General features: G+C 44.6%; 1 protein-coding gene across 1 annotated transcript in view; it reads left to right on the top strand.

The window, feature by feature from the left end:
• Nucleotides 1–25,073, top strand: part of CLSTN2 (calsyntenin 2) — a 658,979-nt gene that overhangs the window by 555,992 nt on the left and 77,914 nt on the right. The window contains exons 7-8 of the mRNA XM_053600197.1: nt 2,829–3,077; nt 10,060–10,181. Of these exons, the coding sequence (XP_053456172.1) occupies nt 2,829–3,077; nt 10,060–10,181 (371 nt within the window). The remainder of the gene's footprint in view (nt 1–2,828; nt 3,078–10,059; nt 10,182–25,073) is intronic.

A 25,073-nucleotide genomic window follows, 5' to 3' on the forward strand; every position in this document is an offset into this window, starting at 1 on the left:
CTATGGAGCTGGGAAGCCCCGACGAGGGGCCGACTCACCAGCCAGCTGAGGACCTGGGCTCTCTCAGCCTCAGATTTCTCATCCGTAAACCAGAATCTGGTAGCACTTGTCACACACAGGAATAACTGAGAAAGAGCTTCTGAGGCCCTTAATTCAGGCCTGGCACCCACTCAGTGCCCAGTGAAAAGTTCATAAGAACATAATGAAGGTCTATAACTATAAAGAAATAAAGTTCTGTACACATCTGACATATCTATAGATAATCCCAGCCAGAGCTGGGTTATTTTGTAACCACCAGTTTTGCCCCCCAGCCACCCATGAAGTCTCCCCATCACCCCATGCACGCTTTGTTCTATACCACCCTCACTTTCACTCCGTCCAAACCTTTAGGGGAAATTCACAGTCAATTCTTCACTAGCGTAAAGCATTAACGACAATGTGAATTCTACAAAACTGCAATTCCTTAACCAGAAAAAGGACCCTGCAGTGTTGGATGGTCAAGTCCACGTCCCCTGTATGGAGGTCTGGTCTCTACAGAGGGTGGCAAAGCTGGCCTCAACAGCTGCCACCTCTGCCCTGGGCTCTGCTAGACTGTAGTGGTGCCATAGGCTCAAGGTGGACCCCAGAGCACTCAGCCTGCATCTCTCTGACCATGCTAGATTTCAGGAACCAGAATACTCTGGGCATGTCCAGTCACTGGCAGTCTTCACGCTGGCAAAGACTGGTGTCAGACCCCACTTAAGTTCATGAATCAAAGAAACTGTGGCCGTGTTGTATCCTATGGGGGCTAAGAAAATTAACTTTTTCCAAAAATCCATATGTCTCCCAAACCACCCATAAATCTATACCTGCTTCAATTTTAATAGATGTCCTTACAAGATACCTGTGGAGGGTGGTATCAAAGGAGGACAAAGGCTTTGTTGGTTATAAAACCTTAGCGTGTGAAGTAGCTTGTCAGGTAAGGAGCACAGATAGCAATCAAGGATCTAGGAGCAAGGCATGAGAGCTGTAAGTATGATGAGAGGGGTAAGGCATGGGCAGGGCTGGATGGGCAGGCTCACTTTAGCACTGAGTGCAGTGCCAGGAGCATCTTGTGGGGGCCCTGGGAGGGAAGATAGGCCACTGTAAACAGTAACTTAGTGCCTACTATGTGTATTTGCAGTACCAGGCAAAATCCCTAGGAAATACCAACAAAAATAACACAACTAACTCTGTCCACACTTCCCCCTTGAACTTGAATTTGGAGACTCGGGCTTCCACCTTCTCAGACACCACAGTTCCAGAGGCCTCTCCCAGGGTGAAACTCCCAGAGTACTAAGCAGAGCATCTGGGCTCTAACAATAAATAGTTTTCTCATGGCATAACCTTTAATGCCAAGCTGACAGGTACAGACCTGATGATCTGTTCCAAAGATGGAGGAAAAATTGTCTGACTTGAACATTTTCAAAGAATTACCTTGGTTCCCAATAAGGTACATTTCGTAGGGAGTTGTAAGTTTTAACTATAACAGATTTTTGGTAGCAACTGACTTTGGAAGTCTAACCCTAAATGAGATGAGCCTCTGATACACAGAGGCCAAAAATCCAGTAGTTATGGGCAAACAGCAGGTAATACACACCTTCACTGTCCATTAAACCCATCAGAGTTATGACTGGCTAGTCAGTGCCATGCAGAAGGGAGCCCCATGCACACCAACTCCCACCACAAGGCACAGTGTACAATCCCCCACTGTTTTACTTGAAAATAAGAAGAAGCTCCTGGCTCACCTTCTTTCTTGAGAGCCTGGGTCCTGCTCATATGTGGACCAGAGCTATGCATTTAAGTCTCCAGGGAGAGTCAGCAAAGGCCCAAGGATCCTTCTAGCAGGGCAGTTCAGTCTTCCTGCCAGGCCAGCTGGGCCCTCTCCCGTCAGATCTCCGCAAAGCTGTGGAGTGCTTCTCCCGACACACTTCAGCTTAACTCCTCTTGCCTCAGCCTGAAGTAATAGTAGTAGCAGAAATAATAATAATAATGATATTGATATGCTAATGATACTTACGATGATGATAATGTTACAGCAAACACCGTGAGGGCCTTCATCACACAGTGAGTGTGCTGCTGCTGCAGGCCCCAGTGCACTATCTCATTCAGTCCTCTCGACTCACAGGGAAGAGGAAATACAGAGTCAGAAAGTCTGGGACTTACAGTCACAAAACTAGCAAATCCTGCCTCCAGGTGTCAAGTTCAAGTTTTGCTGACCTGTGTTCTCAACCACTGTACCATGTGACCTCGACATATGGCTGTAAAAAAGTGTGATGCACACAAAGTGATGAGTGCACACTCCTCCTTGTGGGATCAGGATCTAGAACATTCCCACATCATGGCCCTGACCATGGCAACTTGTTTGCTCTGAGCTTCCCCAGGTTAGGGACTGTGTCTGATTCACCTTCATGTGGCCACACCCTAGCGGGGGTCTTGGTACATGATCTGTGCACAATAGATGGCTGTCAGGTCAATGAATGGATGGGTGCATGAATTAGTCTGTCTGTCCAAGTCAAACCCTGGCCTTCTCGAGTGACCCTCCTTGCTAATAAAAGACCCAAGGGCCCTCCCAACTCTGTTGTTTCTTGCACCCTCTCCTGCCACATGCAGAAGTTACTGATGCCTCCCAAGCTGACCATAAGCAACCTGGGGGCTGCCATGGCATTTGGCACTTCCTTTCCCAAGTCACTTAGCTCAGGGCTCGGCACAGACCTCTGTGAATAAGTTCACTGAGTAGTTCGTCAGAAAGTGAGAACACCTGTGTTGTGAGGAATGACCTTTTGTCCTTTCTGTCCCACCCCCTGCAGGAGCCTCCTCTGGCATCATCGACCTCTTGCCATCTCCCAGTGCTGCCACCAACTGGACCACAGGACTGCTGGTGGACAGCAGTGAGATGATCTTCAAGTTTGATGGCAGGCAGGGTGCCAAGATCCCTGATGGAATTGTGCCCAAGAACCTCACGGACCAGTTCACTATCACCATGTGGATGAAACATGGCCCCAGCCCGGGCATGAGAGCTGAGAAGGAAACCATCCTCTGCAACTCCGACAAAACAGGTGAGTCTGTAGCCCAGCCTCCCGCCCCTCGTCCAAGTGGCCACCTGCTGTATCAGGGCTGGCCGAGCAGGGACAAAAGCAGAGGCTGAGAGGAGCCTAGGGGAGGTATTCTGGTCTCTAGCGTCCTGGCTGAGAATTTGTCCGGGTTGGCATAGACCAGGGGTATGAAACAGGGAAGTGGAGACACACACAAAGAAGGTGACACCTGGAATTAGTGGTTTTCAGACTGGGTTCCCCAGAACCCCAGCATTCCCAGAAATGCCTTTGGGCTGCTATAGGTGAGGTAGGGATTGGGAAGGAGTATTCATCCCTACTTCAAGAAAAGAGGATCCACCTTTACTATATTACATATAATAATATTTCTTAAAGCTTTATTTTGAATAAGGTCCTGCTAATTTAAAATAGTAGTTTGAACATCATTGCCATGTGTAATAATGATAGCCAACATTTGTGAGGCATTTCTGTCATGCTGAGACCACAAAAACAGCTCACAAATAGCTGGGTAAAAGTGCCGCATGGCTTATTAGCTGTGGGACCTGGGGAAAGTTGTCCAACCTTTCTGTTCCTCACTTTCCTTGCCTGTAAAATGACCATAGAGTTTTTGTGAAGGTGAAATGACTTAATATACATTAAGGGCTTAGATCAGTGCCTGGCACAGAGGACTTGTGGTTTCTGTTAGCTGTCCCTAACTTAAACAGTTTCTACTATCTCCACAAATAATTTACAAAAGCATTATTGTTGTTCCCACTCTAAGGAGAAAAAAGCATCCCTGAGAAGTTAAGTAATTTGTCACATGTAGTTATGCAACTAGTAAGTTTCATACGTAACTGGAATGTTGGCACAGATACACCGAGATCCAGAGCTTATGCTTTTGTCACTACCCCCATAGGGACACAGGCATGCCGAATACCCTGAGATCTCACACAAATTTTACAACACCATTTTTAATTATAATCCCACAATTTACCATTTCAAATACTACTTTAAAAAGATGCCCCAAATAAATAACCACCACAGTGGATAATATAGTAAAAAAACAATATAGAAAAATGGCTGACAGGTCAGCCTCTGCAGTGTGACAGCTAAGGTTCCAACCTCAGCTTGACCACTTCTGAAGGTGTGACTTTTGAGGAGTTGCTAACTCCTCTCTCTGAGCCTCAGTTTATCCATATGTAAAGGGGGGCAAACAAACATGAGATAAAGTGGGAAATCCATTAGCAGCACCAGAGATAGAATCAGTACTCCATTAATTTTCTTGACCTTGCTATTATCATTATCATTATTACTTCTGGTTTTATTCCTCATTATGCTGCAAGAACCCCCCCCCCCACATTCCCTGTCCCAATTGACATTTACAGAAAGTGTTAATGTATTTTGGGGATGTGGAAACTGAGTCGGAGTTGCCTGGCTTTCCCCTAATCCTATGGCAAGTCTGTATAGGGGTCAGCACCAACAGGTTTTTCCTTGGGGTCTTCATGCAAGACGGACCGTAGACCTGCATGAGGTGGCACTGAGGTTTAGGACTGGGTTTGGTGCCAAGCCCATGCAGTGCCTGGCTGGGTGAGGAGGAATTGGAATGTGAAAGTCGAGTGGCTGGCCCAGGATTATACAGCTGGTAACTGAGAAAAAAACGGATTGGCCAGAGGCTGAAGCAGGAGAATCGATTGAACCCAGGAGTTTGAGATTGCTATGAACGGGGCTGATACCCCAGCATTCTAGCCTGGGTAACAGAAAAACAGGATTAGACACAGCTCAATAGATCAGAATCTCGAGGGGGTCCCTGTTGAGGAGCCATGGTTGAAACCTCTGCATTAGAAATCATGCCTCACTGTCCCCCAGCCCTCTCCAAACAGGCACTCAGCATCCCTAAATTGGCAGGACCTAGGGCTGTTCAGCTTTGGCCTTTGTACAAAACAACACTTTACAAATTAGCTCAATATTGGCACAGAGAAGATGGGAAGATTTTTCTCTAACTTTGCTGATTTAAAAAAAAAATCTATAAATACCTCATCCTAAATTAAAAAAAAAATTAGGAATAGATGAAAGCTTGATTAGGGCTTTTTATATCAGCAATTTTTTAAGCAATTAAAGCAACCTATGTTTATAGCAAAAACATGAAAATCACAGAAAAAGCATAAAAGAGAATACATAAATCACCTAAAATTTTCACACATAGGGACATATTTTCTGACAACATTTAGTACATTTCATACAATGTTATTTTTACTTCCATGTGTATGTAAAGCATCCTTACAATTTTCAATCTATTTTTATAATTCCCTACAATACTATTATGTTATCAGTTTCCTTTGCATAATATTTGATCCAGATCATTTCTCCATGTGATTGGGTATTTTTAGCAAATATGAATTATATGGCAGTTTAAAACTGTGCCATGTGGATTTATCATACTTCATTTAACTGGCTGTTTTTTGTTAGATATTTAGATTGTCTCTTCTTAAACGCAAACAAAACAATGCTAGGAGTGTTATGGATGCTTCTGATTGTTTGCTGAGCAGAAGTTTAATTACTGATTTATAGAATATAAGTGTTAAGAAAGCTATTGGTATGAATTCATCAAATCGCCCTTCATGAAGATTGTACTAATCTCTGTCCAGTACACTAAGTAAAATTTATGAATGGGGTCCATCATGAAGTAATTTATAGACAGTTGGGTAACAAAATTGATTAGTCAGCAAAGGCTAATTGCAGGAGAGTGAGACAGAAAAAAAATGAGAGAAAGAGAAGAGTGCCACTCACATCCCTACCAGCAATGAAAAAATGTCCAAATGGCTAACCCTCTGCCCTCCTGGTTTTCCTTCACATCATTGTCCTTAGGTGGGCCTGAAGAAGGGGAAAGCTCACTGTGCCCAGACATTCAGAGGCCCAGGATTCTTGTATCATTTGTTGCTTCCATTTTCAATCACAGACTAGAAAGTTAGAATAGATTAGAACACAGAAGACTTTTATTGCCCAGAACAGAAGGTGTCATGTTTCACTCCTGATCACATTCCATTTGCTGCAATTGAGTCACATTACCCTCCCTCACCCTGGGGGAGGCTGTGACGTGAGTTTATTCACATGTCTAGGAGCAAAGAAAACAGGGTTGGGTGAACACACAGTAGCGTGTCCCCCATGGGGCCCTTGTGCCCTCTCTGACCCCACCTTTACCTCTTTATTCCCCGTGTAAGCAATGATCTCCCCAGTCACCTTTCATGACCCCTCCTCAGCCCCTGCCCTGGCTCAGCAGTCGCTCCTGCACACACGTCTGCTCCTGCTGCTGGGACCCCCCACCCCCAGCATGCAGCCTCCTGTCATGCAGCCATCTTTCTATCTCTGAGTTTAATGACTGATAAGTGGCCACATACAGTGCTAGCCACTTCCTCCCAAGGCTTTCCAGCAGTCACCAGGTGAAAGAGGCAGAGATGTGAGCTTGGTAGGAAGTGCTTGGATGGTCTCCCTGACTGCCAGGACAGGAAGGCACACTTCCGGAGCTGCCTGGAAAACTGCTCAGAAGGATGGAGGCTACTTTCTGCAGAGAGGACTGGGGACCTTACTCTCTGTTGCCAGTTGGCTGAGCTACAGACACTCTTAAGTCTGCTCCAGGCTGGCGTCAGAGCAGAGAGTCTAGGAGAATCCTGGGAAGGTTGGGCTCATATCCCCAGGAGTTTAGGGTACATGAAAACCGAGGTCTGACTCTTGCTCAAGATGTCTGAAGTCTGAAGCTGCCTCATTGGTAAGGGGGGGAAACAGGGCATTATTATTCTCATTCTTGTGAGCCAAACACACATCCAAAAATGTGCAAAGCTACATCCCAGAGGGCTGCACATCAAGAACAGAGATCCCAGCAGCAGGAGCAGATTACTAAGAGAGGGCAGGGGCTGAGGAGGACTCATGAAAGGCCAACCGGAAATAGCATCTTTCACACCAGGAAGGAAGAGGGAAGGGCCCACAACAGTGGGATTGGGGCAGGCACACATGTCCCAGCCATCCAGACAGGGACTGTGTCACTTACCGTATCAATTCCTATATAAAGATTTACAGTAAGGCCATCCTTACTGGGAGTGTGGGAAATGGGGGAAATAATGTGGAGACCTCTTCAGAGACTCTCCAAAATTTGATTCACACACCATTGAAGGAGCCATATGTAAACACCTGCCACCACAGAGGACTTCCTACGTGCATGAGAAAATGAAAATTCTTCCAGCTATTTAAAGAGATTTTATGCTTCTATTCCACTCATCTGCCTTTGTCTACCTCTGAGCATGATTGGAGTTAAGAGGAAGTTGGGGGATGAGAATATGAAACAAGAGTGAAAGATGTTACCCTCATCCTTTCCCTATTGTTGGGTCAAAACTGATTAGATGGGGAGCGGCATGTCTTTTAAGATTAGAGTGACTGATGATTGATTCCAACCCTTGAAGACTATTCCAATATTTAAAAGTGATCAGAGGTTTTAGGATTTTCCAGAGATTATGAACAAAGAGAAGGGAAGAAAATTTCAACAAGGAACACCTAAGGACGGGAAAGGAAATGAAGTTGATTCCTAAGCAAATCACATCATCAATGCATTAAAGAAGCTGGTCCCCTGTCATGTTGTTGACACCAGGAATCCAGAGAAATGAAGGTACAGGGAGGGAGAAATTGCCGAGGCCAGAAGATGTTCTAGCAGAGTGAGGTCTGCTTTTTCATTCCTCTTATTCCAATTAGTCACCCCCAACCTCTCCTGATTCCAAATAAAACTAGAGACAAAACATTTTCTTTTCTTTCTTCTTTTTTTTTTTTTTTCTTTTTAGACAGCGTCTATGTCACCCTTGGTAGAGTGCCATGGCATCACAGTTCACAGCAACTTCCAACTCTTAGGCTTAAGCGATTCTCTCACCTCAGCCTCCCAAGTAGCTGGGACTATCGGTGCCCACCACAATGCCTGGCTATTTTTTTGTTGTTGTTGTCATTGTTGTTTAGCAAGCCTGGGCTGGATTCGAACCCGCCAGCTTGGGTGCATTGTGGCCGGCGCCCTAAACACTGAGCACAGGTGCCAAGTTGCAAAATTTTTTCTGTGTGTTTTTCCCAATGGTCATCAACAGAAACTACAGAAAATCAATTATACAATGAGTAGGGGGACAAGAAATATATAGTAAAATCCCCATGACCTGGCCGGGGGCGGGAGGTTGCCAACTCAGAAGCCAAGTGGTCACCTAGACACCAGTCCCACCACACTTGGCACTTGACCACTCCACTTCCTGCCATTCTTCGGTTATGTTCTCAAGAATGGTGATGCTTTCCTGAAAATGGCATCTGACTCTGCTTTGCTGTTTTGTCCTCATCATGAGGCAGCACCATAGTCCTTATAAAAAGTAACAGTTCCTGAACATCTGTTCTGGGCAGATGCTTTCCCCACATCCCTTTGCTGTATCAATTAAGATGTCTCAGCTACGACAAATGGGAAGTGCAGATCAACGTGGTAACCAGATAACCCAAAACTCAGAATAGTAAAGAGAATGTGGATTTCTTATAACTGAAAACATCCAAGGATATGATGGCTCATCAAGTTATCATTAAGGTAGAATGGCTGAGGCCCAGCCCCGTCCCTTGGCTTCTCAGAGCAGTGTCCATACCGCACCCACTTTATTTTAGCAAATGAGGCTGCAACAGCTCCAAGCTTCCCAATTGTATAAAACCATTTGTGAAGGAAATAGAGTGTCTCTTCTATTTGCTTTCTGCTAAAATAGAAATGGGTTCTTTTCCAGAACCACTCAAAAAAGCCCTCATATCACTGGCCTGGCCTGAGTCACCTGCCAATTCCTGACAGAAGCCCCGAGGCCTGGAAAATGGCCTACACTGCTGACCTTGGACATGTGTCCTGAGCCAGTCCCTATGGCAAGGGATGTGCATGAGTCTGTCGGTCAGAATCAATCAGGGCCCACCCTAAAAGTGGAATTGTGTTGATTCCTCCCACCCAAACGTCATAGGTGAGAAATGTACAGGATGTTTGGGAGTCACAGTATTCTATCCTCATAGCATAATAAATAATCCAGAATCTCTATCATGATACAGCTGAGGAAGCTGAGGCTCTCCCAATATCACCCAAAGGTACAGCTCCACCCAAGGTCTTGCTGAATCTAGGACCCATGTTCTTCCCACTACACATCGTCACCTGCTCATTCACCCAACATTTATGGGACATGTTCCTCCTGGTAGGTTTCTGAGTGCACTATCATGTAAAATGTGAGTTGTCTAAGTTCAAAAAAATAGCTCCTCTCTGCCAATTGGTAGTGTCTTGTGGCTGCAGACATCATGGCTGAGATCCATGACATAAAATTCCCTAAGCAAAAAAGAAAGTTTTCATATCAGGGGAAGCAAAGTTCCCATTGATTGTCTTTGTATGGGGAGGGATATTTATTCATTGCTTTGGAGAATCACAGAACTATGTCAGTTGCTGGAAAATCAATCTCTCACCTCTCCCTGGCAGCTAAAAGTGAGGCAGCTTCTCTTAATATAGATTAGGGAGCGACAGGAGACATGCTCTGTGGTCACTGCTGTCAAGTCTGATGAATAAAAGCCCAGAATTGAGGAGAAACCACTGTATTAAAGGAACCCAGAGTGGCTGGTGTGAATGGACAGAGAGCCCCTTCAACCCTCTCAGAATCATTTGCAACCAAAAATAAAGAGCTTGTTAACCTACGTAATTTTTACCCTGGCTCTGCTGTGGTGTCTGAATGTAAGTTATGTTGGTATTAAAGCCCCAGTGGCTTCTCAGCAGCAGCTCTGCTGTGAGTTCTCCTGAGTCTTCCTCCCCCATTTCAGGGAGCTCCACCATGTATGTTCCAAAACGATCATCGGTACCCAGGGGATATGCAGAGAGTGGTGGACGCATTCCTTTGTCCTCTGAGCTGTGCTAAGGGACGCAGCAGGAAGACTCTAATGGTGGCGACTGACACAGGGATTCTGTCACTCCCCAAATCCTCATTTTGCTTTTCAGAGATGAACCGGCATCACTACGCCCTGTACGTGCACAACTGCCGCCTCGTCTTCCTCTTGCGGAAGGACTTCGACCAGGCCGACACCTTCCGCCCGGCCGAGTTCCACTGGAAGCTGGACCAGGTATGGCGCCCCTCACACCTGCCCTACTCTCGCCTTAGCAGGGATGATCAGCTGGATCCAGTGGTGACAGCGGAGGGGAGAACCCTCAAGGTTTAAGTCACTTGCTGGTTTTTGAAAAAGTCAACTCAGGGAAACACACAGCATTTTAAAATTTGGATGGACACTGCCTGCCTCCTTAAGCCAGAGGGAGGTGGGGAGGACTTTTGCCAGCTGGGATACCGCAGGGCAGTGGCTCCAGTCCACCTGAGCCCCGGGCCCAGTTTAGGGTCATCGTCTGCGTGTCTTTATGTCGTGAGTGCTCCACTACATCCTCTGGGTGGCGAGAGGGGAAGAGCAGGGACACGGAGCACCGTGAGAACTGCGTGCTCTTTTATGAAATGGAAAAATTTGTGACTCACTCCAGAGCCTCATGACTTTTAATCATAAGGGCCACTGCGTCATACTTGCCAATGACAAAGCAAGGGTCTGGCTTGAATCCAAAGCTTTGAAGGGTCTGTTTCCGAGTGTTGTGCGTCACTGAGATGGTAGAGATAGCACCCACCTGTCTGAGTGGTTGTGTCCCCAAGAGGTGTCTGTACAACAAGCCTAGAGTTGGCCTTCACTTAGACTCAAAGGGGCCAGGGGCTAATTTTTAGAAAGCATTTTCAATTATCAAGAGGGAGATGACCAGCAGAGCAGTCAGAGAGATTGGACTCTGCTTAATGAAGCAGATGAAATGATGTCCATTCCATGACCCTTGCTGCCTGGGGTCCCTGTGTCTTGTCTTGTTTAGTCTGAGCTGAGTGCTCCTGAGACCCTCAGGCTCCTTCCTTTCTCTGCTGTCCACTGTGGGTACTACCTGCCTCACCTGGCGGGGCACTGGTCAGAACCCTTTCCCTTCTCCCTCCTTGTCAATCATTTCTACCCTGTCCTCTCCCTAGGCCACCTGGGTCCCAGCCCCCAGGAGACTGATCTCAAAGTGCTCCTGGGAAACATTCTGGGGGGAACTAATTCCCACTGAGATGGGGACGATTGCTGCCATCTCCATCCCCACAGAACTACATTTATGTGCTCTTTAAAGATTCAGCAGCCCCAGGGACTTCTCTATGGTGAAACTCCAGGCAACATAACAAGATGAAGGATGCCAGGATGCCATGCTGATGTGAAAGATGTTGGGGGGAGCCCAGAGGCAACTGCCTGATCCACTGCCAGTAAATCTCATCCTGCCGGATCCCAGGATTCTAAACACATGTCATCTGGATTAGTGTTATGTTCCTCTGAGTTAGGAATTCTGGATCTTGCAGGAACTGTGAAACCTCGGCGTTGTTTATTTTATTTCTCAGCACCCTCTCAACTATGTCCTAACGTACCATATGGCTTTTATCGGATGTTTTAAGATATATAGCACACATTTAAGTAAATTAAAATAAATTCCATATTGTGAGATATTTTAAAATAAGAACATTGCTATCCTGGTTGAGATAATTATAGACACCCTGTGGCATTTTCTAAGATGGGATTGAGAAGCACTGGGGCAGCAAATGAAGTCATGGGGCTGGAAATTAAAAATAGGCAAAGAAGGAATTCTGGTTCTATAGATAAAGTGTATAGTGAATACAGCAGTTCTGAAATCTATTCCTGACGTGGTAAGTTTAGAAAGGGCTGGGATTCACTGAACACCTTCCAAACTACGCTAATCTCCTCGACTAGCATTTGTGGATGCCTGCTCTGTGCCAGGCCTGCTGCGCGTGGGAGGCCACTCCCTCATCTCTGCCGGTCCCTCCCCGTGGGGAAAACAAGGCAAGAGACCCATGTCCAGAGCTTGCTCAAGGTCACACAGCAAACCGTGGCTCGGACCTGCCCTTTCTATTCTGACATACTCCTTTTTAGATGGACTTGCTAATTAAAAATTTTTTAAGTTTACATTTTTATTTATTTTTGTATATCTTTTTCTGACTACTATGAGGGTACATTGTTTGCATGTGTTAGGTAAAGTCCAAGTTGTAGTGGTGTCCTTCACCCAGGAAGTGTGTCATATACCCACTCATTATTCCTCCGGAAGGATCCTGCCTACCCTCCTCTTCTCCTTCACCCCTTTTTGGATTTAACTGAGCCTGTCTTTCATGTGAGCACGTGCTGTTAAACTACAACTTTCAAAATAGTACTAAGCATATGTGATGTTTGTTTTTCCATTCTCGTGATACTTTACTTAGGAGAGTATTCTCCAAATCCATCCCAGTTGTAACAAAGGATACAAAATCTCCATCAGTTTTATAGCTGAATGGTATTCCATGGTATGCATATACCACAATTTGTTAATCCATTCCTGTGTTGAGGGGCCCCTGGGTTGCTTCCACATCTGCGCAATTGTAAATTGGACTGCTATAAACATTCAAGTGCACATGTCCTTATGGTAAAATGACTTTTTTTCCTTTAGGTAGAGTCCTAGTAATGGGATTGCAAGATCAACTGGAAGGTCTATTTTTAGTTCTTTAAGGAATCTCCATTCTTCTTTCCATAAAGTCTGTACAAGTTTGCTGTCCTAACAACAGTGCTTAAATGTTCTCTTCTCTCTACACCTATGCCAGCACCCCATTGCTTTGGGGCTTTGTAATGTTGGCCATGGTCATTGGGGTTATGTGATATCTCAAAGTGGTTTTGATTTTCATTTCTCTAATAATTAGAGATAGTGAGCGTTTTTCATGCCATTTGTCTGTCCTCATGAGGAAAGATTCTGTTCATGTCCCTTGACCAATTATTAGTGGAATTGTTTGCTCTTTTTCATGTGGATTTGCTAGAGTTTTTTTTTCTTATATTCTAGTTATTAGACCTTTGTCAGCTTCATAGCATGCAAATGTCTTCTGTCATTGAGTGTTGTCTATTTGCTTTGCTGAATGCGTCCTTAGCTGTGCAGAAAGTTTTTAACTTAATCAGGTCCCATTTGTTGATTTTGGTTGTTGCCACAGTTGCTTCTGGGGTCTTCTTCATAAATTCTTTCCCAAGACCTATATTGTTTAGAGTTTCTCCCATTCTTTCTTCTAGCATGTTGTAGTTTCATGTCTTAGCTTGAAATTTTTTATCCATCATGAGCTAATTTTCATAAGCGGTGAGAGGCTTGAGTCCAGTTTTAGCATTTTACATGTGGCTAACTAGTTCCCCCAGTGTCATTTATTTAATAGGGATTATTTCCAGTGTATGCTTTTGTTTGCTTTATTAAAGGTCAGATGGTAATATGAGACTGGCTTTATCCCTAGAGTCTCTGTTTTTTTTTTCCATAAATCTATGTCTCTATTTTTATGAGAATACAGTGCTGTTTTGATCACTATAGACTTATATAACCTGATGTCTGGTAACATAATCCTCCAGACTTGTTCTTATTTCATAGAACTGGATTGGCTATTTTGAGTTTTTTCTGGTTCCATACTAGAACCACACAACGATGTCCACTGTCACCACTACTATTCAACATAAAACTGCAAATCCTAGCCAATGCAATCAGCAAGAGAAGGAAATCAAGGTATCCAAATGGAGACAGAGGAGGTCAAACTTTCACCCTTTGGTGATAATATGATCTTTATATTTAGAAAACCCCAGGGACTCAGCCATGAAACTCCTGGAAATGATCAAGAAATACACTAACATCTCGGGATATAAAATCGATACCCACAAATCAGTAGCCTTCACATATGCCACACTCAAGCAGAAAGTTAAATCAAAGACACGATGCCCTTCACAGCAGCTTCAAAGAAAAATGAAATACCTTAGAATTTACTTAACAAAGGACGTGAAGAATCTCTATAGGAAAAACTATGAAATAGTGAAAAAAGAAATAGCAGAAGATGTTAACGAATGGAAAACATACCATGCTCGTGGCTGGAAAAAATCAAAATTGTTAAAATGTCTATACTACCCAAAGTGATCTACAGACTTAATTCAATCCCCATTAAAATACCAACATCATATCTTGAAGATCTGAAAAACATAGTTCTATGTTTCATAAGGAAAAGTTTACATTTTAAAATTTTAATTATTTTAAAAATTTTAGAGATCAGAATTATCACTGAAATGCAAAATGTCCATAGTCTTGATCAAACCCTTTAAATTTTTCAAATCTCCACTCTGATCAAGCTGTGTCTTCCTCCCTGTCTTACCTCTGCTTGGGCTGCTATGACAAAACTCCACAGGCCGGGTAGCTTATTCTCTCACAGGTAAGGATGTTGGGAAGTCCCAGATGAAGATGCCAGCAATTCAGTTCCTAGGGAAGTGAGAGATCTCTCCCTGGTGTGTGGAGGGGCTTCTCACCGTTCCCCACATGACAGAGAGTAAGCTCTGGTGTGTAGTCCCCTCCTCATAAGGAACCAGCTCTATCAATTAGTACCTCACCCTTTTGACCTCATTTACCTTAATTATCTCCTAAAAGTCCTATTTCCAATATTGGTATCAGTATTTCAAAGTATGAATGGTGGGGGGGAGATTTAGTCCAGGGTGTTCCTTTACATTCATGTTAAATTTTAAAGAGACCGTATTGATAATCAAAGCCCAAGCTCACCTGGACATTTGCCCTTCCTCTGAAGAGAACCGTAGTGAGCAGGGTGTGGGAAGCCTTGACAATACTGGTACTAGCAGCCCAGTGGTAGGTACAGACCGGCCCACATACCCCTCTTTCTCCTCACTCACCTCCCTGTGCAGACAGAACCTTACCAGAAGTTTCTTGGGTGTAAATCACTTGATGCCAAGAATGCACACACATGATAGAGTCCCCTCCTTGGGAAGGCATCCTGGATCACCCCCTCTGGGGGGTGTACCTCTCCCCTCTGCTCCCCAGATCCATGCAGAACTCCATCCCAGCTCTTACGGTACTGCCCTTACCCGTATGCCCGCCTGTCTGCTCACTTTGTGCTGAGCTCCTGCAGGGCAGGACAGTGTCTTGCTCCTCTCCAGCTCTGCTACGTCTGTTACCGGTCTGAACACAGAGGTGGTGCCTAATAAGCATTGTGTAATAGTGAGTGGATGCTGAGACCAAAAGAAGGGAGAGAGGAAGTGGAGGAAAGGAGGAGGAAGGGAGAGAAGAGAGAGGAAAAATCCAGAGATCTTTAAAAACCTCCTGGTGATTAACTGATCTTTTGATTCATTTGATCAAGCATTTAAAAATTCTTAAGCTTTGCCATTTTTAACTCTCTAAATCTCAAATGTTGTTCACCTTTGATCTTGATACCTATTTAAGATCTTACTACATTTACCAGCAGTGGATCTGTAACTTACAGGACTTTCTGGCCAAGGCCAGAAAGAACTCCAGTCATGCCAATATATTGCTTATACATGTGTATTTAAACTCTTCCCCTGCTTTGAGAATTCCAGGAGCATAATATCTATTCTAATGCCTGATGAGGCACTTTATTCTGGGTACAAACTCTTCACCAGGCTCTGTGCTGGATACCCAGGTCAAACAGGAGTCTCTGTTCTCTAGAAGGTTCCATGATAATGGGTCCCAAAAAAAACAGATAAACAGTTTACAATCTCACGTAATATGTATTAGAGCAGAAGTCAGGGGGCCAGGTTGGGAGGTCTATGAGAGCCCATATGGGGTAACTGTCATGGACCTAGGGATAAAAGCCTGGGCAGGCCCCTAGTGAGAGGAACATCTGGGTGGGATATAGAGTGAGCCTCAGTGCGGGAGCAGGTGGCCACGCTGTCAGAGCAGCAAGCAGGAGGCCAAGGAGTAGCTTCCAGTGTGGTGGGGCATAGTCATGGGGTAGAACAAGGAGACTTTGGCAGGTTCTAGGGCCCAAGTGTGGAGGAACAGGTAAAAATTGAGTCCACGTGACTTTTTACATCACAGTATGGAGGTATGGGTTTTATCCCCAAAGGAATGGGCAATGATCAAAGCATCCATTCAATATAGTTGATAATTTGGGGGACAGGCAAATGTGAAGAATGCTAGTAGGACATCATCAAATTTATCAAGATTAAGCGAATAACCTGTCTCAGGCCAGGTCATCAATGGGACCGACAACAGGGCCTACATTACAGTGAGGATCTCCCTGCTTCTGCCTCCCAGCCAGTCTGGGAAACCCAGCCCTAGACACACAGGCTGTCCTCATAGCATTGAAACCAGTTGGGAAGTGCAGGATAGTTCCCACATAGCCCTTCCAGAGTGCAGTTTGGAACTCTGTGCAGGATAGTTCCCACATAGCCCTTCCAGAGACACTGTGTGCTTTTGTCAGCCCAGCCCCTCTGTCCTACACTTCAGCAGACCTTGGCCAAGGTAGATGGTCAGCCAGGTAAATCCATTACCAGGTGGCTCCAGGAGACACCTCTGACAATCCAGTGCATTTCACTAACATGCTCACAACGATGAGGAGAACATCCTTTTAATGGGATTTTGACTTACGATCCACTACTACAAATCCCTTGAGCCTGCGGTGAATTATGTGCAAACCCAGATGAGAGCAGGGGAGAGTGCCCAGCTGCCAACACAGAGGAAAGTTTACTAATTTGCTGCTCCTCCTGGCTTTAACATCCTCTAGACATGGTTGATTCAATGTCCACAAATTCTATCTTCCCATTGGACCTGTTGGTGCTTGGAGAGGAACTTGCTGATGTTTCACACTATGCTCCACTTCTGGGAGGACAGAGCTTGAGTAACAACCCCAATTGATGAGTATGTGCCCCCAACTGATATGAGGAAAAAATGCATCTCTGAAAAAGTGTAATGAGTGCAAGATATTAAAGTCAAGTTCATTCAGTTGGCCAGTATTTGTGCCAGAACTTGTAGTAGGTACCAGGGATAGAGAGAAGAAAGGCACAGCTCTACCTGGGGAAGCTCAGGGTCGTGCCACTTTTATATATACCCAGTTTATACACCCTGGGGACCATTCTCCTGCAAGAATCCCAAGCTGTCAGGTTCGAACCTGGCTTTGGCCAGCTAAACCACAATGACAACTGCAACAAAAAAATAGCCAGGCGTTGTGGTGGGAGCATGTAGTCCCAGTTACTTGGGAGGCTGAGGCAAAAGAATCACTTAAGCCCAAAAGTTTGAGGTTGCTATGAGCTGTGACGCCACGGCACTCTACCCAGGGCAACAGCTTGAGACTCTGTCTCTGTCTCCAAAAAAATAAAAATGAAGAAAAATAAAGAATCCCAAGTGTTACTAATTCTGGGTGGGAAGAAGCAGCAAGAATGAGTGAAGCTACCTGGCTGGCTGAAGCCTGATACCTGCTGAACGAATTAAAGATTTAGCTGCAAAAAACATTAAAATAAATTTAAAAAATAAAGCTTCAGCCACCACACAGCTCTAGACCATACAAGAATCCATGCCCAGTGCTGTACTTCCAATTTTTCAGAAGCTGGAAATCAGATTTCCATGTAAAATATCCCAATGTTTAATATTTTCTCATTTAAAAAAGATGTATCATTAAGCGAAAAAAATATTCCACAGTCCACTTTTACCCTCTGGTCACCAGTTTGAGACTACTGTTTAAAAAAAAAGCTATTATTTTGATTTAAGATAACCACATGATAACATGTCTGTTTGAGAAGTCTGGTTTTTCTTTAAAGAGACACACCTGTCTTTTGTATATGTGTCCCATTCTCCATGGAGAATGCTGGACTCCCTATGTGGGGGGGCTTCTTGGATCCCTGTACCCACAGGGTCCCTGGTGCTGATGGTGGGTGGTATTCCTTCCTCTAACACACAGGAGAGAGCGAGTCACAGGCCCAAGTTCCCAGGGCCAGGATGTGAGCACATTTGTTTTAGGCAAGAGGCTTTGCCTGTCAAATCCGCACTACTTGCATGGAATTCTAAAGCTCCTGGAAGAAACTAAAAGTGAAGAAATCTTTTATTCTTGGTGAGGAAAGAGTGTTAGAATGATGTAGAGTCGGTTTACTTGTTTCTGCTCGTTCAGCCACATGGAGAGTCAAATAGGCTAGCTCAATCATTATTATAGCCAAGTGCCAAGGAGTTAATTGGAGAATAGTGAGTGCAGTTCAGACCGGTCACCCTAATGAGCAAAATAATTGGGCATTGTCAGCACTCTAATTCTGCTGTTAAAGACTAGCCTCTTGGATACTTTGGCTTTGTTTCTTCCAATGCAGTAACACTACCTTGCTCAGCAGCCCTGCCTGTAAGACTTACTTTCCTATAAGAACAGATGTCCCAAACAGAGGGGAGAGAATGTCCAGAACAAATATTCAGGCAGAATATTTAATGACTTTTTCCAAGATATCATTTTGAAAGGCTGTTCTGGGTAAATCATGTATGTGGGGAGGGTCACGAATACAGTGACTCTCCCATGGATGTGAAAAGAAAATGCAAATTCTTAATTTCTCTAATGTGTGTGAGTGTGTGAGTGTGAGTGTGCTCCCTGACAAGCCCCTTTCCCAGAGTCCCTCCCCTTGCCTCTTTCCATCTCCAAGAGAGCTTCTAAACATTCAGGGAGAGGTGGTTGCCATGGCTTCATGGTGTTGGCAGAGAAGGGTTCTCAGACCCACATGGGACATTCTAGGTCCTCTTGGGTCAGAACTATACAGCGGCTGGATTGTCTGCTTCTGGAAAGGTGGCTGCTGATATACTTAGCCCATTTGTTCTGCTTCCCTTGAGAGAGGCTGCCAGCGTGCCGGCACCCAGTGCTCCAGCCCATCGCCTGAGCCGTGTTGCTCCCGTTTGAAGCCCTTTTACTGTAGCCTTATCATGCCTCAGGTCCCAGCTATGGGCTGCCTTACTACCTCTCTGGCATGCCACCTTGCCTGGGCACCTCAGGGTGCCCTGTCAGCCTCTGTGGCAGACAGATAGAATAATGACTCCCAAAGATGGCCACCTCCTAACCCCAGAAATCTGTGAATGTGCTGCCTTATCTGGCAAAAAGGGTTTGTAATATGTGACCACATGAAGGATCTTGAGATAGAAATGTTATTATGGATAATACTTAGAAGCCTAATGTAATGAAAGTGTCCTCATAAGTGGCGAGGCAGGAAGGTGGTGCTAGAGGAGACTGTGAAGATGTAAGCAGGAGTCAGAGTGGTGTGAGACTGCCAGCCAGGGACACAGCAGCCTCTGCAAACCAGAGAAGGGAAGGAGACAGGTCCTTCGATTCAGCCACCAAAAGGCAGGCGGCCCTGCTAACGACTCAATCTCAGTCCAGGAAAAAGCACTTCAAAAGTGCCTCCATTCCTTGGGGGAGGGCAATGGGTGGGGCCACACCTACGGTGCATCTTAGAATGGGTACAGGCGAAACTTACTAAAGGCAGAATACAAATGTCTACATACACTAACTAAGAAAATGCCATGAAGGCTACATTGAACAGTTTGATGAGAATATTTCAGATTATATATGAAGCCAGCACTTTGTACCCCTTAATTGCACTAATGCACACAACTATGATTAAACAATAAAGCTCCAAAAATAAATAAATAAAAATAGAAACGTGCCCCCAAAACTGCAGGAGAATGAATCTGTGTTGTACAAAGCCACAAAGTTTGTGGTAACTGTTATTGCAACAGTGGGAAACTAACACATCACTCATGAACCTTGGGGAGCCCAGAGCTGCCTCTGGCTCATAAATCAAGCCTCCTCTCAGCTCACCACACCTTACTGAGGTGACCTGGGGCCAGGGTTTCCAAGCAGACACGTAGCTGCTCTGTACACCTTGGCCACAGGAGAGCCACCACCCCCCCCCAGAGCCGGGGCCCCAGGCAGAGTGAGAAAGAGGCACTGCTGTCCCACTTGCTGCTTGCTCCTGGCTTGTCCCTAAGCCTGTTTCCTCACAAATCCTTGGGATTAGAATTTGCCAGAACCAGAGTTTGGCCTTTCCTTTTTTCTAAGCCATGTTCTTCTCCCAGCCTTAGATGCTGGGTCTCCTCACCTGCCGCGAGACGTGAAAAAGGAAACTCCCAAGTCCTCTGTGGTTCTGTAAATGCTGGCCAAACCTAGAAAATTCTCTTTCTCTTGACAGAGCCTCACCTGGAAGCTTAAAGTTGGCAAAGTGACATGAGAATTAGATTCCCTGAACAATACCTGCCCTGTCCCTGAAGCCCAGGAACCTACCTCGGCCACCAGTCCCCTGTGCAGTGCACCTGTGCCCCACTGAGCCTTCCTGCTGCCTGTCAGGGCCGCCTCCTGGGCAGCGGGAGCCTGCTGGCTCCAGTGAGCACAGTTCAGAAGTACAGCAATGTTGTCATCCTTGCGAGCAGGTGCTTCACAGGGAAGGAGAGACCAGACAGGAGGCAGGTGTGCCAGCAGAGGGAGAAAGACACAATAATTAACATCTTTGATTTGTTGAGATTTAATAGTCGTAAAGCCTCAGACTCCAGGTCAGGATGCTGAAGCAGGAGAAGTCAGTGATTTTACAGGAGGGGAGGGAAAGGCATCCCTGTTGCTCTGTATTCACCGAGAGTTTGGAAAATAAAAGAAAGTTCTTTGGATAATAATGGAAATCCAAGAAAACCTTGAGAAATCAGCTTTTGAAGGAAATGGCTCATGAGCCAATAGTATAAAAGCAGTCAGTCCTGGAGGTGAGGAGCATTTCTGGGCAGCACTCTCACTTTCTCAGGGGCCTCAGTGTAAAGAAACCCGCACTGCACACAGTGAAGACATCAACAATGTCCCCTTCCCCCGACTGGCTCATCCTCCTGCCCTGATTTCCTCCCTCCGCTTCATCTTTCCTTCCTCCCAAAATCACTTCCCAAATGCACTAACTCTGTGCTGTAGCTCAGTCCTGTAGCACAGGTAAAGCTTCAGATCTATAATGGGCAGGTAACAAATAGTGACTGCTGTGATTACTGGCGAGAAAGAGACTTCCGCAGAATTTGGAGGCCAAACCATGACTAAAAGAAGGAAGTCACCAAGAGACCCAAATGGAATGAAGAAGGGACGCTTCACAACCCGCAGACGGGGGTTTCCAAATGTTGGTGGAGGGGGTTGCACTCTGAGCAATATTACAAGCTGATAATTAGATGATTCCATTTGTGTCTCACTGTCGGCAGTCTCCACACCCCACAGAGCGTTTCCATAGCATATTTATCAGTACATCCTGAGCCATTTGCTTTGAAAGCTGATTTGTCAGGGTTTTCTTGGATTTCCGTTATTATCCAAAGAACTTTCTTTTATTTGCCAAACTCTCAGTGAATACAGAGCAACAAGGATGCCTTTCCCTCCCCTCCTGCAATATCGCTGACTTCTCTTGCTTCAGCATCCTGACCTGGAGTCTGAGGCTTTATATGACTATTAAATCTCAACAAATCAAAGATTCTAGTTATTCTAGGCCTTGCTCCTCTGCTGGCACACCTGCCTCCTGTCTGGTCTCTCCTTCCCTGAGAAGCACCTGCTCGGCAATTCCTTGTGCTGCTGCAAAATCATTACTGTGTTTTAGCCTGTACGTGTCTGTTCAGAGGCACTGAATGCATGTTTTCAGTAGATAGTCCCTAATACATATTTAAAATCAGTGTTAAAAAGAAGGAAATCATGTCAACAGTAAAAGGAATGTTATTTTACTATTTAAAAAAAGGAAATAATGTTGACATAATTAAAATGCTTAGGAAATCAAGTAACCTATTCAATAATGAATGAAGTCACTTAAAACTCTGTGAAGTGGTCCCGACAGAAGACGCAGGAATCCGGGCCTGGCCCTGGCTGTGTGGTGCTCCCGTCTCTCCACTACTCTGGGTTAGTGTTGGTGGGAGGGGAGGGAGACTCCTCCTTGCCATGGAAGCCAAATGTTTGCTTTCTTTACAGTTTTCTCTGTCACCTCCACACTATGTAAAGACAAAAAATGGGACAGTCAAATCCCACTGTAAAATGACCAGTTCTCTAATGCTAACCCCCTTATTTAGCGAACAGGATGCGAGCATCCACCAGCCATGGATGTCCTCACGCAGTGAGAGGGAGGCTTGAAACCAGCATTACTTCAGTTCTGACTTTATGCTAGATACTTTTTAAAAGTTCTAACAAAAATCTTGTAGCTTAGCCATAGCATCCAGGTTAGGGAGGAAAAACAGACCTAGCCAGGTACTTTCCCCATCTCTCACCTGAGAAGAACAAGAACCTTGGTTATGGCCTCAAAACATATGGACTTCCACTGGGTAAAAGGCACCGTTTTTAACACGGGGAAATTTACAACCTTGGTAAATATACAAATGACAAGAATACACCCATATCCCTAGTGTTTAAAACCTAAGCATTTAGAACGAGGCATGGATGTCCATCCAGAAAAAGATTCCAAGTTCAGCTCATCAGAAATCATGTTTCAGCATATTTGAAAGCAAAGATCAGCTTGCTCCTGAGGGAAGGCGCTGAGAGGGTCCTTCATCCCATGAAACGGGAGAAGACAGTGGAGCTGACTTCCCAGGGAAAGCCACTCCTTTGGAGAAGTCTTGAAAAGCAGTAACCCTGGAGGTCCAGCAGTGAGATTAATTTACCCTACTATCCCTGCTTACTCCCAATCTGCTGTGAGTCATTTGTTTCCGTCCTTAATGTCTAAACATGCAAATATTGCTGCACTTACTGCTCATTAATTTAAAGGAAGTGCCCTTTAATTATGCCTCTAAATAATGAACCTCCTCCATCACCGGGACGATCAGTGCATATTTAGAAGGAAGCGTGGCCTCATTGTGAAGCAGCTACTGCTTTCCTTGGTTACTTAGACTATGGTAGCTTTCTTGAGGCAACAGAAATGGGAGTCAAAAGACAAACCTTCTTTGGTTTTTATTTATTTATTTTTGCAGTTTTTGGCCGGGGCTGGGTTTGAACCCGCCACCTCCGGCATATGGGGCCAGCGCCCTACTCCTTAGAGCTACAGGCACCACCCTAAAAGACAAACCTTGTAATTGCACTAACTCCTTGTAGCCAGAGGTGCAAGAATAACAAAGTTAGCCACTAGCATCTTACATGGGAGGAAAAAAAGCAAAAGTAGCATTTTTGGAGAGGCTATTGTGTGCCAATCCCTAAACTCTTGCGTTACGTATGCTAGATGTAAGCTAAACATTTTTGAAGCTAATCTTAACTGCATTTTATAAATACAAAAATTAAGGCTCCAAAAGATTAAGTAATTTACCTAAGGTGTTGGAATATGTCTACCATCCTCCAAAGCCTATGTTATTCCCATTATGTTCGCGTCTTGTTGAGAAGATTTACATAGCTGGGCAGGACTGGGTATCCATCAAGTCTTTGCTATATTTCTTCCTTTGTTGATCTCAACAGAAATGCACAGAAATAGTTTGCTACCATACAAGTCCCGATGGCACAAACATACAGGATAAGGCTATCTGTGAGCTTGTCTGCAGGCCAGAAGAAAAAACCACAAAGTGTCACATAGGCAGGCAAGTCATTTCCACTGACTAGTCATTGAATTACCTATTCATCTTTCAAGACCATACTCAAGATTCATATTCTGGATATAGACTTTCTTTTTTTTTTTTTTATTGTTGGGTGGATATAGACTTTCTATAACCCCCTCTCCAGTACAGAACTGACTTTACCTTCATGGGGGAAAGAGGGGCAGAAAAGCCTTTTATCATAGCACTTTTCATACTTTCTTACATGTATTTTTTCATGGCTTCATTTCCCCCACTAAACTGGAATATCGTATCTTATTCACTTCTTTAATATTTAACAGTATCTAACAAAAATAAGGGTTCAATAAATGCTTCTTCATTTTTATGAATTATCCAAATGGCATATTCTTGGCTTCTACATTGTGGTTCCCAAATACTCATCCCTAGACTTACAAGTACCAGTACAGTACCAGTCTAGCTGTTTATCATCTGAATAACATCGAAAAGAAAAGCTTCCAGAAAGAACAAACGAACACAAAAGACATCCTTTAGAGAGTGAATGGATCAAAAAAACTGTTGTTATAGCCATGTATGGAAAGCTATTTAACAATAAGAAGAAATAAACAATTGATTCACACAACAACATGGATGTTGTTGCATCACTTGTAGCAAACACGTTACGCTAAGTGAAAGACCCTAGGCCACAAAGCCTGCATATTGTATGACTTCGTTTATGTGAAATGTCCACATAAGGCAATTTTTAGAGACAGAAAGCATGTATGTGGCACCTAGAGCATGGGATTGAAGTGGCAATTAACTGCAAATAGGCACAGACATTTTGGGGGGTAATGAAAAATGTTCTGAAACTGGATTATGTGATGGTTAGACAACTCTATAAATGTACTAAAAACCATTGAACTGTATGTACAATTGCCGTGGGTAAATGTTATGATGTGTAAATCATACTTCAATGAAGCTATTAAAAATAAGAATTTCTAAAAAGTGAAGAAGGAAGGGGAGAGGGGCAGACACATTCTTTAAACTTGAGGTGTTAGAAGATATAATTCAGCAATGCCAGAGTTGTTAGAAATGGAGAGGGTTAACACCAGAAAGGATGGAGATGCAGGAAGGGATCCCGAAACCTAAATATAAACTCCCCTAAAATCCCTCAAATCCTTGACTGCCCTCTGGACTATGCACATCTTGGGGAAACTTCAGGAAACCAGTGAAAACTGTGTCAGGATAGATGAATAAAACCGAGCAGGGGTTTTAGCCACTGAGTATTGCAAAGACGACAAGTTTTGGAATGCCGACAAGTTAAGAAGGACTAAGCGAACATATAGACTTGTCCAAGGAAATGCCAAAAGAGATACACCTAAGAGTAAAGACTGTGTACATTTCCATGGACTTTAAACTTAGCCAGGCATGGTGTTGTGCACCTGTAGTCCCAGTTACTCAGAAGGCTGAGGCAGGAGGATCTCTTGAGCCCAGGAGTTTGAGGACACAGTGAGCTATGATGATACCACTACACTCCAGGCCAGGGAAACAGAGTGAGAATCTGTCTCAAAAACAAACAAAAAAAGTACAGACTCTGTGCCAGTATTAAAGGACTGGCTCAGGACTAAGGGTAGGTCCACACAAACATA

The sequence above is a fragment of the Nycticebus coucang genome, chromosome 8 (assembly GCF_027406575.1).
Source record: "Nycticebus coucang isolate mNycCou1 chromosome 8, mNycCou1.pri, whole genome shotgun sequence".
NCBI lineage: Eukaryota > Metazoa > Chordata > Mammalia > Primates > Lorisidae > Nycticebus > Nycticebus coucang.